The sequence below is a fragment of the Peromyscus leucopus genome, chromosome 5, assembly GCF_004664715.2.
Source record: "Peromyscus leucopus breed LL Stock chromosome 5, UCI_PerLeu_2.1, whole genome shotgun sequence".
Taxonomy (NCBI): domain Eukaryota; kingdom Metazoa; phylum Chordata; class Mammalia; order Rodentia; family Cricetidae; genus Peromyscus; species Peromyscus leucopus.
Window position 1 is genome coordinate 125484196 of NC_051067.1, and position 21183 is coordinate 125505378.

Consider the following 21183-nt stretch of genomic DNA (forward strand, 5'->3'; position numbering starts at 1 on the left):
AACCAGATGCCCACACACAGAAAAACAGAATCAGGGCAGGGGTGGGGTGGGGCTACACACCTGTCGTCACAGCGCCTGTGAAGCCAGCCTGGGCCTACGTAGTGAGTTCAAGGCCAGTCTGTATTGCAGATAATCCATAGATACTGATAAAGGAACTATTTATTCAGAAATTATTTTGGGGAGAACAACTCACTGAACAGAATAGGCAAAATCGTCACAGAGTCCTGGAAGGCTAATATCCTGTCCCATGCTGTTCCTACCTCCTGAGTTAGTCTGCACCATCCAAGCCCACAAGGGAGAAGAGGGCCAGGTGTACTGCCCCTCATCTTAAGCTAGCCCCAAGGCCACACCCTAGCGGCTGGTACTTGAAGGTCATAGGTGGAACAGGTACCCACTATAAGTCCGAGTCACTTATTGGGGTGCTAACTCAAAAACAAGCAAAGATCCAATGAAACCTGACTGTATGAAAGAACCAAGTCTAAGTGACAGGTTCTTAAATGCAGCATCAGAAACTGAAATTACTAGAGGATGGGATGATCGGTAACAGTGGTTTAGGCAGAGATGATTGGATACAACTTCAGAAACAGCAGGCGAAAGCCAAAGTCAGTTGCTGGGATCAGGTTAACTAAGAAAGCTTCTGCCAGTGAGGTGATGGTGAAGAGATGGAGGACAGAGTGGGAGGGATTACATGGGAACCGTGCATGTGACAAGACCGAACATCTGGGGGTGTGCTCAGAGCAAGGTGCCTGGAGAATGGCTCCTCTGTTTATTACACACCCAATAGAAATCTGGTCATTGTATGAGGAGGGTTACAGAATGCATTGCCTTCCTCTGAGCACATTAATGTCATACACATTGAAAAAAAAAAAAGGACAAACATCTGAAATCTAGAAGGAACTCTGCTCACTGGCAGGGAAATAAGTAACCCTGTTGAAAGAGGTGAAAGACCCGAATAGACACTAATTACAAATTGATATCCACGTGGTCAACAAGTGTGTGAAAATACTAATATCACTAACTGTCAAGGGAATACAAATGAATGCCTAAGTAAATGCCACTCTTCTGTGTTAGAATGGCAGCTATCAAGAAAGACAAAACACAGCTGGTGAGGATGTGAAGGGACCCGTGCTCACTGTGGGATCGTAAGTTAGTATGTTCTTAGTCATTATGGAAAGTTTCTTTAAAAAAGGACTAGATCCAGCAACCTATGTCTGTATGCCAGGGAGGCGATGTGTTTGCTACAGCACTGTCCACAGTAGCCAGTGAATAGCATCAGCCTCGGTGTATTGCTCAATAAAGAGAACGTGGCATGTATGCACAGTGGAATACTGAGGACCATTTGGCCTTTGAAAGGGGGGCACACTGGGCATGCCAGTGAATGCCTATATGTTGAATCCTGCATTCCAAGTCTTGTCTGGGTACATGGTGAGACCTGATCTCAAGAAAGAGGGAAGTGCTGTCATTTGGGGAAACATGAGTGGTACTGGAGGACATCCTTAGCCAGATAAGCCAGGCATGGAAGGCTAACACCCATTGCTTGTGGAATCACAAAAGCAGATGTAGATGGATAGAAGAGCATGGTGGGAAAGGCGGGGAAGGATGGAAGATGCAGGAGGGGAAAATTCCAGAACTGAATACTCATGAAGCTGTCATCATCCCATAAGGTCAGAGCAGGAAGAGGTATCATGAAGGGACCTGAGGTGACATTTAGGAATGGGATGTCTTGTGTGGGTCCCTGCCTCCTTGTCATTTGCCCTACTTCTGGGATTCCAGCATCTTCCAGTGTGGCTCAGCCACAGATGGACCACACAGTCCTGAGTGTACATGTATGTAGGAGTCAGGTTGGGCTGTGCCACATTTGCAGCTGATGGGAAAGAAGGGGCCAATGCTGCTGACATCCTCTGGCCAGCAGCACAGCCTGGAAATGGACTGGGAATCCAACTGCTTCCCCATGAGTGAAGTATTTGTTTCTCGTGGTGGCTAAGCATGGTCCCACTGTGACACCGTAGCAAGGTTGTACCCTGAGACAGACAGTAGTAGCCCATATCCTCCCAAGCACAGTTAGGACTGAGGGCATCTGTCTCTGTGGCCTTGGACATGGTGATCCTGTTTGAGGTGTCTCAGGAGAGGATTGAGCTCAGTCTTGGGGAGCTAGTGTCCTAAGGATCCTGACTCTCTGCTGTGTCTCTGGGTGCCAATGCGGTGATGAAAGCTGGTTTGACACCCAGGGAACGACACCACACATCCTCAGGAGCCCAGAGCATCCATGTCTAAAATCCAAGTTACCATGGCAGATGAGCCACAGCCAGAGTTCAGAAATGCAATATGTTGAGAGTTGGGGGGGCAGACATGTATCTCGGGGCTAATAAGCTGGTATGCTTCCTCTGGGAATACGTGTCTATTGTTTCTTATTGTATGGAAGCTGAAATTAAGATTCAAGGTGATATCCTGGTTAAAGGTCCCCGTCCCTGCTGCCTGCCCACCACATGAGCCAGGCACTGATCTGGTGTCTTTGGGTGCCATTGTATACCTAACTGGAAGGAACATGGCTTCGCAAGGTTTGAGTTCTCACTCTTTAGATCTTAAAGTCACACACAGTAGGGTTACAGTGATTGGTTTCCTAGCCACAGGAGTGCAGTGACTCCGGCATAGAGCAATGCCTTCTGTTACTGAGTTAGCAGAGTGTGTATTATTTTGTTCCAGTCACACAGAAACCACACAATGAGTTTTAAGCAGGTGATATTTACTATCAAGATCGGCTAAACCATGGTGACTGGGAGAGCCGCTCTAAGACATTAGAACTCACAGTGTCCCTAGCGAAGTGTCTGGAGGGGAAGGTGGGGTGTGGTAAGATAGCTGCCCACTGAAGAGGTATCAAGGATGGCTCCTGGTGCCACAACACAGCAGATGATGAATCCGATGGCATTATTGGGATGTATGGATCTGCAGATGGAGCGAGGACAGCTGGGTGAATAGGAGGCCTGAAATGGCCATGCTGTGAGGTTAATACATCAATAGCGTACAGCAGCAGCACCCAGCCCAGCTCTCCATTCAAGTCGTTTCCTCCTAGACATCGTGTGTCAAACACTGACCAACACAAGTTGTTTCCAGACTTGGGTTGTAATGAATAGTTTTGATGAATGTTAATTTTGAGATCCTGCAACTAAGGAACTCTTCCTCTAAGTTAATTGCCTTGGGGTGTGTGTGTGTGTGTGTGGTGCAGCACGTTTGGGAGCTACCCGAACCGTTCCTGCAGAGGGCCTGTGATGCTTCACCTTCCCACTAACATGGGAAATTCTGTCTGTTCTGCCAGCCCTCCCAGCCTTTGATACTGTCTGGACTTTGCCCCTGACCACTGCTGTAGATGCTGGCAGCTTCTAGCACTTGTGTGTAGTCTGCTGTCCAGCACATGCTCAGCTCTCATGGCTAAGGTGCCGTCCATCCGCCTTCACAGGCACCCACTTACCTCCAGCGTTCTCTCATGGCCGCGCTGTGCTTCAGGTCATTGTAGAGCATTGTCTTCCTGATGTTAGGGATGTGTTGTTGTTGTTCCCTGCTGGTGTGTGTCACCAGCGTTTGAAAACCAGACCTGGGGAGAGAACTGGGTGTGGGCACGCATGTGGTCTTGTTCTAGTAGACGTTCAGCCTGTCCTCATCATTGCAGAATCAGAACAGGGTTTAAGTGTTCTGTCCTGGTTACATGATTTGCCAGTTCTCCCATTCTGTGGTTTGTCTTTTAATTCTCCTGTGCTGTATGGATCCAAGTTTTAAATGTTGATCAAGCCTACTTTATTTCTTCCATGGCTTAAGCTTCCCTGTGTGGGGTCTGAGCTAAAAGAGTCTTCCTTAGGTTTTCTGCTGAAAGCCTCGTTCAGGGTTAAGTCCATGTGGTATCTGGGGTGAGTTCTTGCCTAGTGTATGAAGAGGTAATTTTCATCTACAGTTTTCCAGCTGGTCAACTGTAATCTACCGAGAAGACCACTTTCCTCATTAACTTGCCTATGCAACCATGATGGACGTCAGTTACCCACACTTGGGTGAATGTGTGGACCGTGCCAGCACCATGCCATCTTCATTCTTTGGCGGGATAGTGAGGCTTAACATCAGAGTGTGGTTCCAGCAGCTTAACTCCTGTTTTCAAAGTTCCTTTAACTACAAATGTCAATCTTCAATTTTAAGTTTTGCAGTGCTGGGAATCAAATCCAGGGCCTGTACCTACTCGGCAAGTGCTCCACCCCTGGGCTATTCCTCCCGACACTCTTGCACATACCAGTGTTTTATTTGCATGTAGGGGTGCACACATGCATGGCATGCATGTGGAGATCAGAAGAAAACCTCAGGTATCGGTCCTCATCTCCCGTCTTGCAGGCTCCTCTTGTGCACTAACTTTACTCCGAGACAGCTGCCCTGGAGCCTGCAGGGCTCCTGTTCCACCTCTCATCTTGCTGCATGCATCGATTACAGACACACATGACCACATCTGGCTTTTACGTGGGATCTGAAGATCCAGACTTCAGCCCTCACATTTGCATGGCAAGGGCTTCTCCGCCGAGCCATCTTCCCAGGCCCTCAGTCTTACAACTGGCTGTCTGTACCTACAGGAAGTCATTTTGGGTTCTTAATTGGAATCATATTGCACCTATGAATCACGAGGGGAGAATTACCGATTACTAAGTCCCAATCCGTGAGCGTGGTATTTTTCTGGTTCGTAGCTCTGACCTGTCTTGTGTGGGGGCCATCCTCAGCAAACAGCTGATGTACATGATTTGTCAGACATGCTCAAACGGTTCTTACCTTTCCCCTTCCTTTTCTTATCTTTTGTTTCAAGTAACACGGGGCTGCAAGTGCTGGTCTCTAGCTGTTCATCGCTAGTCTGTAGAAATACAACTCACTTGGGGTGGGCATGCTCACATCCTCTAATAACCTGGCTGGATCCACCCACTAGTTCAAGGAGGTTGTTTGATTGATTTTGTAATATGTTGGGGATTTTCACGTAGGCCATCACGTCTTTTGCAAATAGGAGCCTTTTATTTCTTCTTTCCAAAATTTTATTCATTTCTTTTTCTTGCCCTATTTCCCTAAATAGGATTTGCATTACTGGGTCTCATAGAAGCAGGAAAAGTGGGCATCCTGGGTGTGTGTCCGTGTCCGTCCCTGTGTGTCCCATATATGTGACACAGCATGCATGTAGAGGTCAGAGGCAACTTGTGAGAGTTTGTTATCTTCTATAATGTGGGTTGTTCAGGGAGCAAACTCAAGTCCTCAGGTTTGGCAGCATGCTCCTTCACCCACCAATGCAGCCAGGCTGGACACAGGAGTTCCAGGCCAGCCTGTACTACAGAATAAGACGTGACTCAAGCACTAAAAAAGTGGAAGGATCATACTCTGAAAACAATGAGAAGTAAAGATTAGTGGACACACTAGACAGCAGCCTCATCACCGCCAGCTCCCTCCTAGCTGTAACTATGTGCTGATCTGACATGGCCAGGTTCCACAGCATGACCACAAACAGGCTCCATGGTAAAGACGCGTAGGCTTCATGACATCGCCAGAGTGGCCGCACGGTCTGCTTAACATCTAGGAATTCCCTTGGTTGGTTACTCTGAACAGAAGCTCTTGCTGCCCAGAGGCTGTACTGGGGTGCTGGTTGGGTCGTGCTAGCAGGGTTTCACAACTTCTGAGGAGTGCACAGAGAAGGGATTCAGGAACAGTGTTTAAGAGTGGGCAGACACTGACCTCCACCTTGGGGCCCCGGGCCAAGGACAGGAGGAGCCCTTGGCTCGGGCCTGATTGAGGTTCACTCCCTGACAGCTGTGATTTTCCAAGATTTTCAACCGTCTAATTTCAAAAACCATTTGGTCTCTGATGTAGGTGGAAGCTACTCGCCTGCTCTGACCCGCATGTCTCCTCCTTCTGCAGGTGACCCCGGGGTTCGAGGAAAAGGAAGGAGAGCTGCTAGTTAGGGGACCCTCTGTGTTCCGAGAATACTGGGATAAACCAGAAGAAACGAAAAATGCTTTCACTTCGGATGGCTGGTTCAGAACAGGTAGGAGCAAGCTCTGAAGTGGCAGAGGGGATTGCTCTTGAGGGAGGTCTGCTCGGTGTGGATGTTTCTTGGTCTGTGTGTTCTAGAACCTCCCACTGCAGGCAGAGGCTGTTTGGAGACTGCCGTTTTGACACATTTGTGGGTGCCCCAGCCTCCTGCAGGCTATTGGAAAGAGGGTCTAAAGGCTACTGCCCTTATAAGGAGCCTGGAGCCCTTATCCCCAAGACGTAGCTCCTACTCTGTCCCTCTGCCAGCTGGCCACATTGCCACAGCCTTGTTGATGCCCCATGATTCTGCACCTACTGCCCCTGAGGTCAGGACCTCCTCTCCCTTTTGGGTATGCCGCCGCTCCTGTCCACCCACACAGCCACACTCTTGCACTCTGAAAATCTCCCCTCCCTACGTTGGGGTTGGAAGCAGGTTCACTCACCATTACCTGTTTTGATTTGGTTGTTAATTTGCATATTCCAGTTTGGTCTCCTCTGTGTGGCCTGTGGGGCTCATGGGTGAGTACAGTGGACCCAAGCAGGCTGGGAGACACACAACATATACTGTAACTTCCCCATCCGTGTGTCCGTTCTCCTGAGACCCCTCCTCATCCTGTGGGAATCCATGTCCTGAGACAGTATGGCCGTACAGCTGTGTCTATCTGCTGGCCTGTTTTTTACCTGGAAGTTCATCAACATCACATGACTTACTGCCCTCAGGATGTCAGGGTTCTGGGAGTTTTTCCTTTTGGCCCTTCTGTATTTCTAACATTTTTGTGTACATGGTTACTTTTCTAGTTCTTAAGGTAATACTTTCCGAAAGGAAAGGCCTGTTTCCCATGTGACACCCTAGCCATTGTGACAGAGGTAGTTTCACCCCATGCTTTTTTGGGAAGCAAAGCCTTGTGGGGGGGGGGGGCCTGAGTGGGTACTGTGGCTCATCCAAGAGAGGGAGGTCTGGAGGTAAGGAAGCAATCTATAAGTTCGCCAAATGTGACCCTCAGTCTGCTGGCCCTGGAACATGTGATATCCCAGCTACCTCGGGCCAGTATACTCCAGATAGGTGGGGGCATCAATCAGACACCTTCAGGGAGTGCCCAAGGTAGAGACCCACGAGCTCCTGAGCCTGCCCGCCACTATTCCAGGATGTCACAGCTCAGGGTAGGGGAACCTGATGTGATTATATCGGTAGATCAGTGACGGCGCGCATAGAACCCACAGCTCCCCGGTGCTCCTCTGTAAACACCCTGGTTAATGCCAGCTATCTGGGGGAAACAAACCTCCCGCTATTGTCCCTCAATGCAGTGTGTAGGAACCCCTGCTTTTGAGGGAATCCTGCTTTTAGCAGCCCCCTCCAGCAGCCTTCTGAATAATCCCTGTGGGAATCCCAACTTGCTTTGTGGTCACCTTCTTGTGTTTAGGTTTGGATAAAAACGCTGTGTTCTTCCCTTTAAAAACACAGGGGGCAAGCCCTATAGGCTTTACTGATGCCGGGGACTCATGGAGCCCTGGGGTGCAGCAGGAGCCACGTGGGCAGTGAGCACTCCGGGTGGGCCTTTCTGCCGAAAAGGAATAGCATGCATTAATTATTGTAAAGAGATGTCTTCAGGAGAAAACGATTTTGAAATTCAGTTTAATTTCATTGTAACGTGCTGCAAACAGGAAGGGAGTGTGTGTGTTTAATTGGCTCTCGGGGGTAAGGCCGGGAGCTGGCAAGCCTTTGTCACAGGCCATTAGCGATACAGACTGCATAATGAGAGCGTGCAATCAGCTCGCAGCTGCCGCTCCTACGGGGAGAGCATGATATTAAGTAGAAATCAGGATAAATTAAACTTAACCCTTTCCCTGGCTGTCCCTCCTGCCACTCGGATTGTGGCATAAGCTGGAGAGAAAACTGACCCAGGCTCCTGGGAAGGGCCTTATCCCCAGCTCTCCCAGGTCATCCTCGGGGTTAGGATGAGAGGATGGGGTCACCCACCTGACCCCTAATGCTCCCACCTTCGCCACCCTACTTCTGCAATCCTTCTTGCCCCAGAGGATGTGTAGAGAAACTCACAAGGTTGGTGGCTACTCAGGAAGGAGCAGAGGCCTACCCCGCTGCCAGAATTAGTCCTCCTAACTCTGAGACGCCCAACAAAACTGTTTGGAATGTGTGGCCTACCTATGGCCCTGTGATTCTGGAGCTGGGCCGAGGCAGGCCGTCACAGGTGAGCCTGGAGTGCAGAGTTAGACTGGTGGTGGTGGGTGAGAGGAGGAGACGGCGACTCTTCTGGGGTTGGTTAAGGACCACCAAGGCTAAAGAGCAGGGTCAGAGCCCTACGGGAGAGTGGGTAGGATCTTAGGAGCTATGAGTCACTGCCATCAGTGTGCACGTTAACATGTACGGTTACTAATAAACCAGCAAGGCAGGGCCTTAGAGAACTGTCCCCTGATCTGAGGAAAGTCACCAGGGACCTCCAAGCTACCGGGAGAAAGAGAGAGAAATGCACTTGCTCTTCCAAACGGGCCTTCCCTCTACAGATACCCCACCTCCAGATTTTGTACCCTGCCTCCATGTGTGTCCAGCTGTTGGGGCTCTGCTGTTGTCTGTTCTGTGTGGCTAGCTTTGGGGGTTTTGCCCTTCCATGTTGATCAGCACTGGACCATCATGTACTCTTGGAGGGTTGGGCTGCAAAATGTCTTAAACACATGGCTTTAGATGGTTTTCAGATGTAATCTGTTGACCTTTACCCATGCCCTCCACAGGACTGGTGGTACTGTGAGTCAGGGTCTGTGAACCCCTGAGTCCCCTCTGCAGTCGGCAGAGGCTGGTTGTTTGCCTGCAGGATTGGAATCAGCCAAGACCCGGGCTGGGAGCCAACCTTGCCTTCCTGCACCATAGTAACTGTACATGGTGGGCAGTCTGCGCTAGCATGCCCATCAGGAGAGCAAGGCCTCAGCAGGGAGGGCATGAGGTAGCAGAGCCCCAGAGGCACTGGGTGTCTTAGGGGTTGGAATGCTCCAGACAGGCTGTGCTACCCCTAACGTGGATTTCCATGGGGACGTGGGACATGCAGAAGCCAGAGCTTAGCCTGGAAGAGGCCACCCCCGATGATGACACTGTCCACTCCTCACCACATACCTGATGTGGGCCGGGACAGCCAGGCAAGGGAGTCACACTACCCCATCTGCACTGCCGTCTGGGCCGAAGGCTCCGTTTTCTCCTCTGCTCTCAGTGTGTGCCAAGTTCTCTGTGAGGTTCTGTACGTGTTTGGTCAGGTTAGTACCAAGTGCTGCTGTGCGGCCTCCCTAGCTCTCCTTAGGCTTCTCCAGCGCGACCTCTAAAGGTTAGCATTGATGTATTGGAGAGCTTTAGGTTTTTTAATCAATTGTCGATTGATCAAGCCCCAATAGTCTTCCCATAGACTCTCAGCATCCCAGTCAGTGGAGGCGTGTATAGGTCTTCCTTTCTGACCATTGAGCTCCCTTCTCTTGCCTTGCTGTGTGACTGTCGCCTGGGAGGATGAGAAAATAGCAATACCTTCCTGGCTGGTGGAAATGAGGAAAAGGAGGTCACCTGCCTGGCACCCTCTGTGCTTTGTTCCCAATGGCAAGTCCCTGGCCTCAGGTGCAGTGTGTGGACCAAACAGGCCGGGGACCACAGGAAGGTGGCCTCATCACCCTGGTGCCAGAACGGTATGAGTACTAACAGAATCTATCCCTGGTTTGTTCCTATTTAGTGAGCTGCGAACTCTAGGCAGGAGTTTGCAAGCTAAAATCTGAGTTATGTGCCTGTCCATGGCTTAGATTCTCCCAACCCGGTCAGCCCAGAAGACTCAAGACTCCAGGATAATGTTAATGTGAAAACAAAAACCCACTGCCGCTTCCATCCTCTCCCCCAGCCTTGCTGGTGGATTCTGGGATGCCGACCCCTATTCCCACATGATGAGCTAGTATTGCTACTTGGTAGCTCATACTCTGCCATCCTCTGCTGGACCCTACTCCCAAAATGGTGCCCACAGCCCATTTAGTCCACATGCAGTATTTGCTCAGTTAGCTCGGGCTGGTGATGCTACCTGCCTGTGCCGGAGAAGCCAGGATCTGTAGGTCTCAGGTGCCTACAGTTCCTTCTTGAGGCCCTGCTCTTTCCCAAGGCATCTAGAGGCCTATGATCAGTATACACTTGTGCGTTCTTTCTTTGCCATGTGGCGCTCCTGCTCTACAGTTCTTGATCACCTGGTGCCTGTCTGCCTTCTGGCATTCAACTTCTTAAATATAATTTCTTCTGCTTGTTCCCTAGTTTAGGATTTATGCCTTTAAAATCAAATAAACTATAGTTAATTTTGTCTGAGGGTTTCCTAGCTGGGTCTGGTCTGCCACTGTCCCAAGCAGGTTTGGGTGAGGTTTAGAATCCTGGGAAGTTATTGCATCTGTTCTGCTTTTATTCCTTGCTCTTTCTAATACCTCCCTAGGTTCTGCCCCCAGGCTCAGGTCTCAGAGGCTTTCTGCTTTGGTGCCAGTGACAGCTGGCTCCCCTCTGCCAAGGTCACAATGCCTCCCCTTCCCTGCCTCAGCCACCTCCTCTATCAGACAGGAGAGGCCCAGGTGGGATTGAAGCTGCTGGGAGACAGAACTGGCAGATGTGACAGAGCAGCCACAGGATAGGTAGTCCTGGGTCCCCAAAGCTTTGAGGACTAGAAGCCCAAGTGTAGGATGCCACTCTGCAGCTGCCTGTGGATGCCTGGCATCATGCCAGACTAGCAGTCCTCAGTCCTCAGCAGAGTGGATGCCGTGCTATTGTTTGTAGGGTCCCTAGCCAGGAGAGTGAACTGACCACAGGAAGTGCTTCCCTCAGGGAAGGCTCCTCAGGGAAGAAGGCACTGGCTCCTACTCCATCCTTGCATCCAGAAACCGAAATCCAACTATCACAGGTTTATTTTCAATTACAGTTTAAGGCAGAGACATGAACTAGCACTGGGTTTGAAAGCAGTGCATAAATCCATGTAATAAGATTTTATTGATCGCATGCTGTTTCTGTCGGAACAAAATTCCCTCGATGCAAACGTCAGGTCAGACCAAGGAGGCACATTGGCAGGAGGCTAAATCCAGATCAATGCATTCTGACAAATATGTTGTTATAAAAAGTAAAAGTTACTTAACTTGTTTGATGTGCTCTTCAAAATGAAGACTCTGTCTTTAACTCTCGGCCCAGCAGCCTGGTGTCTCGGGTGCTTGGGGCTTCTCCCCTGCCTGCTTGCCCTAGCCTCCCTGTCTTTAATTAATAATTGAATTAATAATTATTTAATTTGGCCCTTGGTAATGGGGTTGTGCTGAACAGGCCAGGATAAGCTGGAGGGGCCAAAATGGCTCCACACTGAGAGGTCTAAAGTCAGAAATTAGGTGAGTTTCTAAGGGATTATCTCAGGACAGTAAAATAGCAGGAGGCTGCTTGAGTCTGTGACATCCAGGAGATTTCCTATGAATGTACTAGCCAGAGATAGGGCAAGAGCAGGGGATGGAGGGCAGAGGCACAGTAGTGCCAGGAAGAAGGAACATAGCACCGTGAGCAGCTTAAGGATGACTGTGCTGGAGATCCCAGCTGGCAGTCTCCTGGCAGGACCTCAGGACCCTGGGAGGTACCCGAGCTTTCTTCTGAGACAACAGGAAGCCTTCTGCCCAAGGGTACAAACAGGGTAAGGATTTCTGCCGAAGGATGCAGAATGACCAGGATGAGCCAGGCTCACAGCCTCCTGATATCCTGGTATAGACAGCTCAGCCACTGAGGCAGCCTGACCGAGTTAGGCTGCAGTCATGGAAGATGGACCTCAGCCCCATGCCAATCGAATCCGCTTGGCCTCCCTCTGTCATGCCAACGCTAAGTACAGCTTTCTAAATGATGACAACATCCCCTCCCTCCCAGAAACCTAGTGGCCTGAAAAGAGTATGGCCCCCTCCATCTCTGCCTTGTGGGTATCGTGAGCAGCACCATGCTCTTTTTTAGAGGCAACACCCTTCTATATTCTCACCCAGGAAAGGAAGCCAAGAAAGTAGTTACCTTCTTTTGAAACCTGGAGATAGCCCAGGACCCAACACAATGAGGCCCCAGGGCACATCTAGAGTAGTTCTTATGTGGAACCACGGATGCTCAGCATATGTGGAGTAAAGACCCAGCACAGTGCCCTGGAGCAAAAGCAACTCAGCCTGTGTGGTGGCTGGCAGTGCGGAGGACCAGGTCCTGCTTCTGTCTCCACTGGGGACACCACCATCCAGATCGTCTCCCACACACTCCCGTGTGCTCTGTGAATTCCGAGGACGTGGATGCTTGGTGTCCCCTCTGTGCTTGGAAGGTACCTGTGTTAGCAGCATTACTGGGAGGGCGGAGATAATAGTAGAGCCTCTGGTTACGGCTTACCTTCAAACCTTGGCTTGGCTATCCTTTCTAAGCTTGAGATCTGTCCACAGAAGCCACCCTGGATAACCTTGGAGGCCACACCGGGGTTTCCCCTCTGCCTGATGCCATATTATTTACAGTTCGTAATTTCCTACAGTCTACGAGACCTGGACTCCAGCATGCTCTGCTGGCCCTTCAGGCCTTTGAAGGCCGAGGATACCAAGTGGCCTAGAGAAAGTAGTGTCCCTAAGACTCCTGGAGAGGGTAGTGTCCCTAAGACTCCTGGAGAGAGTAGTGTCCCTAAGACTCCTGGAGAGGGTAGTGTCCCTAAGACTCCTGGAGAGAGTAGTGTCCCTAAGACTCCTGGAGAGGGTAGTGTCCCTAAGACTCCTGGAGAGGGTAGTGTCCCTAAGACTCAGACAGTGACAAGAGCAAAAACATGGCTGAAGCCGTGGAGGTGCCACTGTGCCACGCTGCAAAAGGCACGGGACCCCTCTGGTTGGGGTGTTGATTGGGAGGCCTAGGCTGCTTGTCCTGCCTCAGACTCTGCAGTGAGCATGTCCGGTCAGCAGAATGGAATCCAGTCATCCAAGTAGAAATGGAGGCCTGGGCTGGGATGCTCCTGTGAGCACTGCAGAAGCCTGGCATTTTCTCCTCCCAGCCATCACCTGGGCATAGGCACCAGCTGTAGAGATTTAGGTTGTCTCAATGGCCAAGGTTGATCAAGGCCAAGCGCACCCCCAGTGGCTCAGACTCCGTAGTCGGCATTGTCAGAGCTGTGAGAACACGCCGGTGTTGAGGTCCTCCGGACTGTAGGAAATCATGAGCTCTAAGCGGCGTGGCACTGGGCAGAGGGAAACCCCGGGGTGTGGCCTCCATAGTTACACCACAGAGTGGGTCTATAGACAGAGCATGAGGTAACATGTAAGTTTATGAAGGATAGCCAAGTCAAGGAGGTTTGAAGTCACAGGCAGGGGCTCCATTCTTAATTCCATCCTCCCAGGAACGCTGCTAACACAGGTACCTTCCAGCCAGAGAGGACACTAGTCAGACACGGGCGCCCATCATCCTACGGTGTCCCCAAGCCATGGCAGCCACTGTTGCCGGACTCAGGAGGTGGCTTTGCAGAGCTGATGTCCTCAGAGGGCAGGCACCTTGCATCCCCATGACAGGCGTTTGCGGTGGAGCAGCCCGGCACTCTGCACACCCTTCCATCGGCACCATAGCCTCTGTTCTCCAGTCCTCCGCACCCCAGCCTTTCGCCCAGAGAGCTAGTCACGCGCTCTGCCCTCTCCGATCCACAGCATCTCCTCCCTGAGGAGCAATCAGCCTGACTCCCCAGATGTGTGATCCTGTATGTCACACGCAAGAGCCAGTCCTCAAGCGCTGGCACTGGGTCCACCTAAGAAGAGACTGTGCCCAGCGATGCCCAGATCTCTTTTCTCAAGAGAGAGGAGCAGCCTGGGAGCACAGCCTCAAAGCAGGAACTTGTGCGTGCAGAATTCTGGGGCCCTCAATGCCAGGCTTCCACCTCACTGTGGAGGTTGAGCAACCTGATAGCTACAGGGTAGGATAATCCAGTGGAAGACTAGGCTTTCCAGTCTGAGCGGCACAGCTGGACCCAGAGCTACAACAGGGATGGGATCATGGAGGGTCCCTTAGGACTCAGGACAAGCCATGTATACCCCATAGCCCACACCTGGGTCCTCTTCCTCCCGTCAGTACCTGCCCAAGGGGCTATCCTAGTCCAGGCTGAGGCCATCCATCCAGCTCTTCTGCCACCTGCTACATCCAGAGCTGCCACACTGGAGAGAGAACTGCCCAGTGCCAGTCCTTGCTCCAGGGGCCAGCCTTCCCTCTCTACCGTAAATAAGCCCTGGGCTCGTCCAGGCCACCCATCCGTCTTGTTTAATAGACTGGAGTGTGCCCTGTACTGCAAGTCCCAGGGAGCAGTAAGGTGATGGATGGTGCCTTCCCATGTCGGACTACGTGATGTAGAATGAAATATTTATGATTTATTCCAGCTAATAACCCACAGGGAGTGCAGGGAGCGTGTGAACAGACATCTCTGCTGTCAGAGCTGCCGCTGACATCTGCATGCCGACACACAGTCATAATCATGCAAATGTGTGTGCATGGACATGCACGCGCACTAATGTGCAGACACACACCTCCCCCACGCCATTGTGCAGGAGGGAGCCTCAGCTGGAAATACAGCCCTGTATTCTGGCCTGGTCCCTGCTCCTGATACTGCCAGTGTTTCTGTGGGGTCCCAGACTCCCTTGTGAAAAGAGCCAAGTGGGACAGTTATTTTGCTTAGGGAGAAAAGCACCGTCCCTATTTGGGGGTGGTGGGAATCAAGAGCAGGAGGACGTTCGTCACAGGGTATCCCCGTGTCAGAGAAGGAGCTGAAAGTGACCAGGACCCACCCATGGTAGGATGGTAGAGCTATGTGGATAGGAGTGGAACCGGGCGGGAGGGTGCCCTGCGTGTATCTACGTGAAGCTGTGCATGGACTGTGTCAGGGTGGAGGCTTCTGCTTTCCTGCTGTAGTTCATCCTGAGTCAGAGTCATAGGCAGTAAACCGCTTGCTGCTGTTTTCTGAAAATACCACACACTGTTGCCCGTTTCTCTGACAAAAACATGGCCCACACTGGCTTACAAGTTCAGGGTATTTACAGACCCCAGAGGCCCACTGGGTTCCTAGCATGCCATGGATTCTGGTGGGCTCTACTCCCCACCGCTGGCTGTGAGGCAAGGTGCTGGTATCATAGGGATAGAGAACGGAGAGGGACACATGTCGTCAGCACCAGTCCCCACAGGAGGTGGCCCGGACACTGGAAATAGCGGGACTCACACATATGCATGTGGCCCCCGAGGACTCTTGTGGGTGGTGATCAGGATCACCAAGGTCTCCTGTGACCAGATACTCCCAGACTGTCCAGAGCTATCACAGAACCCCCTTTTCTAGGAGACACTGCTGTGTTCAAGGATGATAGGTACTGGATCCGAGGGCGTACATCAGTGGACATCATCAAGACTGGAGGCTATAAAGTCAGCGCCCTGGAGATTGAGCGGCATCTGCTGGCCCACCCCAGCATCACAGGTGAGTGAATGGTGACCTCGGGTTTAGTAGAGCACTGCCCTCCAGACGCAGTACCACCTTTTCTACTCTGTTAAGTGTTGGCTGTCAAGGACCCTCTTCTGCCTGCTAGGGGGGATCCTGTGAAATGTGTGCCTGCTCCCTCCCTGGCCTCCAGCACACAGGATCCTGATGGCAACCCCGGGCTGCTGCCCGCTATTCCAGAGGGGCCCACAGACCTGGCCAGAACGTACACCTGCTCTGCAGATCAAGCAAGAGCAGGCTGAGCCCCTGGAGACGCCGCCCCACTCCCATGAGGGACATTCCCAAGGTCTTGCTCCAGGTGCTTGGGCATTGCGTTAACTGCCTGGCGTTACCCGCGCATGCCTGAGTGCTATTCAGCCTGTAGTGGTCGTCAGGGCCTTCCAGGTATCCTCAACCTGTTCTGCCGTCTTCAGATGTGGCTGTGATTGGAGTTCCGGATATGACATGGGGCCAGCGGGTCACGGCTGTAGTGGCCCTTCAAGAGGGACACGCACTGTCGCACAGGGATCTCAAGGAGTGGGCCAGGTAGGGCTAACAGGGGCTGTTGTGGGTTCTAAGGTATCTGAGGGAATGTCTTGGAATGGGAGGATGGGAAGGGCCTGTTCAGGCGCTGGGAAGCAGGGGTGAACCATTCTGGATTTTGGAAATGGGGAGGAAGAAGCTGAAAAGGTCAGCGAGGTGGCCCCTAAGCGGCTGTCTTTCCTCATTAAGCCCAGACCTGGAAACAGGAAGGGCCTCCGCCTGCACGCTGGATTGGGAGTCAGGAGTAGTCCGAGGCAGAGATGTGTGTTTCTCAGCTTACAGATAAACCCCACAGCATTGTGAGGCTGAGGCCCCTCACCTGGCTAGTCCAGCTAAACTGAGCAAGAGCCTCTCCCTACCCTGCCAAACTGGCACAGCCCGCCACAGAATGGCCGGGGCCCAGCAGCCTTTTCTCTTTTCTGTTCTGCCCTGAGGGTGGCCTCGTGCCTCAGCCTTTCTGTGGAGCCTTCACAGCCTGGCGAACCCCTAGCTCTCGGTGTCTGTGGACTGTGCCCGCAGCTCCCTCCTCAGACCCAGGGTGGGGCCCTTTCCAGCCCGTCACCTGTGCTTGCTCGTCTCGTTTTTTGTTTTTCGAGACAGGGTATCTCTGTGTAACAGCGCAGGCTGTCCTGGATCTCGCTCTGTAGACCAGGCTGGCCTCGAACTCAGAGCTCTGCCTGCCTCTGCCTCCCGAGAGCTGGGATTAAGGGCTTGTGCCACTTCCAACATGCTGGCTTTTTTTTTTTTTCCACCCTCATCCTTTGTGTTAGACTCCAGTGTCTCTCATGTCAGCCCCTGGGGGGTTCTGATGTCCTCCCGGGACCCATAGGACGGAGGGGCTCCCTGGGACCTTCACAGCTGGGTAGGCCACCTTGATCTTCCACTGTGGCCCAGGAGGATACCCCTGGGTTTTAGATCGGAGACGTTCTCTCCTTTCTGCTGTGTCTCCCCCTGCCCCACCCCCACCCCCGCCGCCTTCTCTTCTTCTCGGCGGTGTAGGACTATTTTTGGCTGTCCAACAAGACTTCACAAACAGCAGGAGTCCTTGTTTCATCAGGGGCCGCACAGCTGGGCAATTACCGATTCCCCTGGATTTGCAAAATCACAGTTGGAGCCTCTATGGCTTAGCAGAGGCAACAGTCTGCTTGGCCGCTCGCTCGCTGCTTTGATTAAACAATTACTTTCTTGAGAAGAAAAACACCCAGGCATCCTCTGCTGAGAGCCACAGTGGTTGCTGGGTGGAGGTCCTACCCTGGCCTGGATTCCTTAGGCCATGGCCCGTGTCCATGAGTGCTTCCCCTCGTGGCCTGTCTCTAAGCTTCAAGTTGGGCTCCTTGCTTGGGTGTTCATGTTGAGTATAAGACCCTGAGGTCTGGAGCATCCTGGGAGTTGTGGCTGTGTACAACAGGACAATGCAAGAAAGATGGTCAGACATGGGCAGGGCCAAGTTGCAGACTGCCCACAGGGAATTGCCTGCCCCTCAGATGTCGCCCCCACAGTGGGAAGCCTCCCCACACGTTGTTTCTTGGGGAGGGGTCCTGAGGAGATATCCCCAACTTTTAGCCCCCACACCTACCCACTCCCCAGAGAACAGTGTCTAAGCCTCCTCCAAGTGCCTCCTAGCCCAGGTGTTCCTCTCTCCCTCATGTGGTGTCCTGGCCATGCCTGGTGGGTGCTGCTTGCTGCTGGTGACCCACACTTTCTCCCCTGGAGCCCTGCTCGCCATGCCGTCTCAGGACACAGTGCTGGGCTGTCCAGTTACCACTAAGGAGAGGCAGGTGGGGAGGAGAGACAGGAGTGCTCCTCCTGAAGTTCCAGAAAGAGACAGTGTCTGGAGAGGGAACTAACGGAGCACCAGGGTTTCTCCATATTGATTGAAAGGGAGAGTTAGGTACAGTGGCTCACACCTGTGATTTAAACATTGAGCTAACAGATGTGGGAGCATGAAGAGTTCAACCTGGTCTTGGCTACATAGCAAGTTCAAGGCCAGCCTGAGCTGTGAGATGAGAGAGATTCAGGAGGAAGCAGAGAGGACCCAGGTGTCGCTGTTATCCTCAGAGTGTGACCTCACAGCAGCCCAGTTTTCTTCAGGAGGTGCCTCACAGCCTCAAGTGTGTCCTTGGATCTGGTAGTACCAGAGCTGACCCAAAGCCAGAGGCTGAAGAGCTGTGTCTGTGAAGCTGAGTTCCCAGCTGAAAACTTTACCATAAAGCAAACGCCAGGCCCAGAAGGCTCTGTCAGCAAATGATACTGAGCACCTCGGGGGACATGCCACAAAGTGCATACAAGTCCTTTCCGCTGGGGAGGGACACTCCCAGCTGACTTCATGGGACCCACGACCCAGCTACCAAAACCAGACAAGAAGCCCAGACCAGTTTCCTGTCAGACAGACACAAAATGCTTAACCAAATGCTGGAAATTAGGTCCTATTCACAAAAGAGCCAACACATCATGATCGTGTGGCACTTACACCCGAAGTGTGAGGTTAAACATTCAGACGCCCGTCCGTGTGGCGTGCTGTGTTTACAGAGGGAAAGCCGTGCAGTCTTTTCAGTTGACACAGAAAGAACGTCTCCAGATCCCAGTGCCACTTGCAGGAATTCGCAGCAGCACCAGAGAGGAGACATTCCTGAGCTGAGGAAGGGGCTCGGAGGACCACCAGCAGTCGACTGGACATTTCCTCCCGTGTTCAGGGCAAGCGTCCCCACCGCCTCTTCCCAGTCCCACGCAGACACACAGTCATCCGGATGCTAACGTGTCTGTTACTTGGGATGGGGCCAGAAGTCCAGACCGTGGTTGTGCTGTGCCTCCCTGTCTGGTACTGGGTGCCAGCTGGCCACTTCAGCCCATGGTAGAGGTTTGTACCCAGTCCCCACGTGACACTGCACACTGGACCTCCCTGTAAAAAGCTGCCCAGTTTCTACATAGAAATACACAGGCCAGGCAGGCAGGACAAACGGAGAAAGATGGGGTGCCAGGAAGCAGAGCAGGACCAGAAGCCACACAGAGGGGAGATAGGCCCCTGCGAGGCCTGGGATCCCTTCCTTGTGGGGTCTCCAAAAGGAGCCCTTGGGGTGAAAATCATAGGGAGTAAAGCCAGTCCAACCAGAAGTGGGGACACAGTCCCACAGTGGGCAGAGAAACAAGGCCCAAGTGCCCCAGGGCACCTAGCTCTGCTGGGGAGTCTGAGCAGTTACTGCAGGTGGCCAGAAAAGCTGTCACATGAGTCATGAGCATGTGCAGGTCTGTAGCGTAAGAGCCGGTGGGGTTCAGACAGGAGCACAGTGTGACACAGAAGGCCATGAGTGGCCTACAGTCTGAAAAGTGCATTTGAACTTAAAAGGCACGTGAAACCCTGGATGTATCACTCACGACCCTGGGTAAAGTCAAGACCAGTTGCCTCTGGTCAGTGGAACTTGAGGGCAGCCTAGGATTCTACTCCAGGCCTTACACACGATCTCTGGTTGGGTTGTCCATGTACAGGAACAGGAGAGCATCCGCAGGAGTCACCTGTGGCTGGCCCATGTGGCCTTTGGAGTACATCCCTACCTCAGTGCATCTGAGACTCTGACCAGGACTGCAGCTTTTTCCTACCAAAAAGGAATGTCCCCTGTCTGCTGGTGGCCCAAAAGCTACTTCTCTGTAGTTAACCATGCTTGTCACCTACGGGGGCCACTCTACTGTGCCAGAGTCACCTTTGGAGGGAACAACAATAGGCAAGCCTATGGTCAGTTCCCTCCAGGGCAAGACAAGACCAGGCAGGATGAGCAGAGCAGGGGCCTCGCTGCCGCCTTCTTCCCTGGTTCCCCCCTTTCCATGTCCACATCCAGTCACTCTGCTGCCTCTGACCTGACTTTGCAGGCCTTGGAGCCGGAGGGAAGAGGATGGTTCTCCCTGCAAAGGGCAAGGTGGCCCATCCTGTTGCCACCCAACACAGAGTCGGGGTGTGAGCCCACCATGACTGCTGGGTATGTCATGCCTACATACCCCCAGGCCGGGCAGTCATCCCAGGCTGTGCTTGTCTCTGCAGAGGTGTCCTGGCACCCTATGCCATACCCTCGGAGCTCTTGCTGGTGGAGGAGATTCCACGGAACCAGATGGGCAAAGTGAATAAGAAGGAGCTTCTTAGGCAGTTCTACCCCTCGTGACCAGAGGAGCCGGCGGGCCAAGGCCGGAGGACAGCAGACACCCCCTGATGATCATGTGCGGTGGGCCCTGCAGCCGGCCCAGAGATCCTTGAATGGAAACAAATCCCTCCCCTGCAATCAGGTTGACCAGATTCGAAAACACTGGGATGAAATCCCCAAGTGAGGCTTCCCCCGCCCTAGTTGATTGTTCGAGCTCGGTGACCCTGACCACTGGCTGTGCCCATCCTTGAGATCACTGATGTGTGTCGGCCTCACAAGCACAGGAAGGACGTGGCTGTGGCCAGCGTGTGGCCAGCTCCCCGGTGCCCAAGGCTGCTGACTCTCCTAAGGGCAGGTCCCAGAGAGTCAGGCGATGCTGAGGAAGGAGATGAAATAAAGACAGAGGACAGTGCCCTGTGCTTCCTGGCTGTGACCTGCAGGTTACATGTCTGCGTGTACACATCAACAGTCATCACAGCTCCCAGTCCACACAGGATGCCAAACCGTAGCGCCGGGTGGAGTCTGCAGCACCCCCCCCCCACTAGGATTCCTGCTGCTGGGACTATCACCCCAGAACTGCCTTTAAAGTCCTTGTAGCCACCCAAGGCCATCCCCAAATGGCCCAGAAGCCTGCCTTCCTTGACCCTGCCTCACCTCAGTTAGGGTCTTTCTGGTCCTTCCCTCTGCTCTCTCCGCTTTGCTGCCCTTCTCACCAAACTTCCCTGCCGTCCACATCCGAAAGCTTCCCTGACCTCCATCCTCCAGGCCCGCGGACACCTTAGTGTCCTGCCAGCTTGGATGTGTGCACATGTGCCCTCAGGCCACATGGAGAAACAGAGTGCTCCCTCCCTCCCCCCCCTCCCTCCCCCCCTCCCTCCCCCCTCCCTCCCTCCGCCCCCCTTCTCTCTCCTCTCTCCTATAATTGTTGAATGGAAGCTGCTCTGGCCCCGGAAACCAGGATGCTTAAGGACCTGTTGGACGTCTGATCCTCCCATAGGCCAGTC

General features: G+C 52.7%; 1 protein-coding gene and 2 non-coding genes across 6 annotated transcripts in view; 2 read left to right on the forward strand and 1 right to left on the reverse strand.

The window, feature by feature from the left end:
- Acsf3 (acyl-CoA synthetase family member 3) overlaps positions 1-20591 on the forward strand; it is a 39572-nt gene extending 18981 nt beyond the window's left edge. For all 4 annotated transcript variants that reach the window (XM_028880868.2, XM_028880869.2, XM_028880867.2 and 1 more), the window contains 4 exons: positions 5920-6046; positions 15375-15509; positions 15944-16055; positions 20083-20591. In XM_028880868.2, the coding sequence (XP_028736701.1) occupies positions 5920-6046; positions 15375-15509; positions 15944-16055; positions 20083-20200 (492 nt within the window). In that variant the 3' untranslated portion in view covers positions 20201-20591. The remainder of the gene's footprint in view (positions 1-5919; positions 6047-15374; positions 15510-15943; positions 16056-20082) is intronic.
- On the forward strand, positions 724-852 carry LOC114701006. The gene has a single exon (XR_003735753.1). It is a non-coding gene; the product is annotated as a small nucleolar RNA SNORA11 (small nucleolar RNA).
- LOC114701009 lies at positions 3562-3690 on the reverse strand. The gene has a single exon (XR_003735756.1). It is a non-coding gene; the product is annotated as a small nucleolar RNA SNORA72 (small nucleolar RNA).
- Positions 20592-21183: the final 592 nt, after the last annotated feature.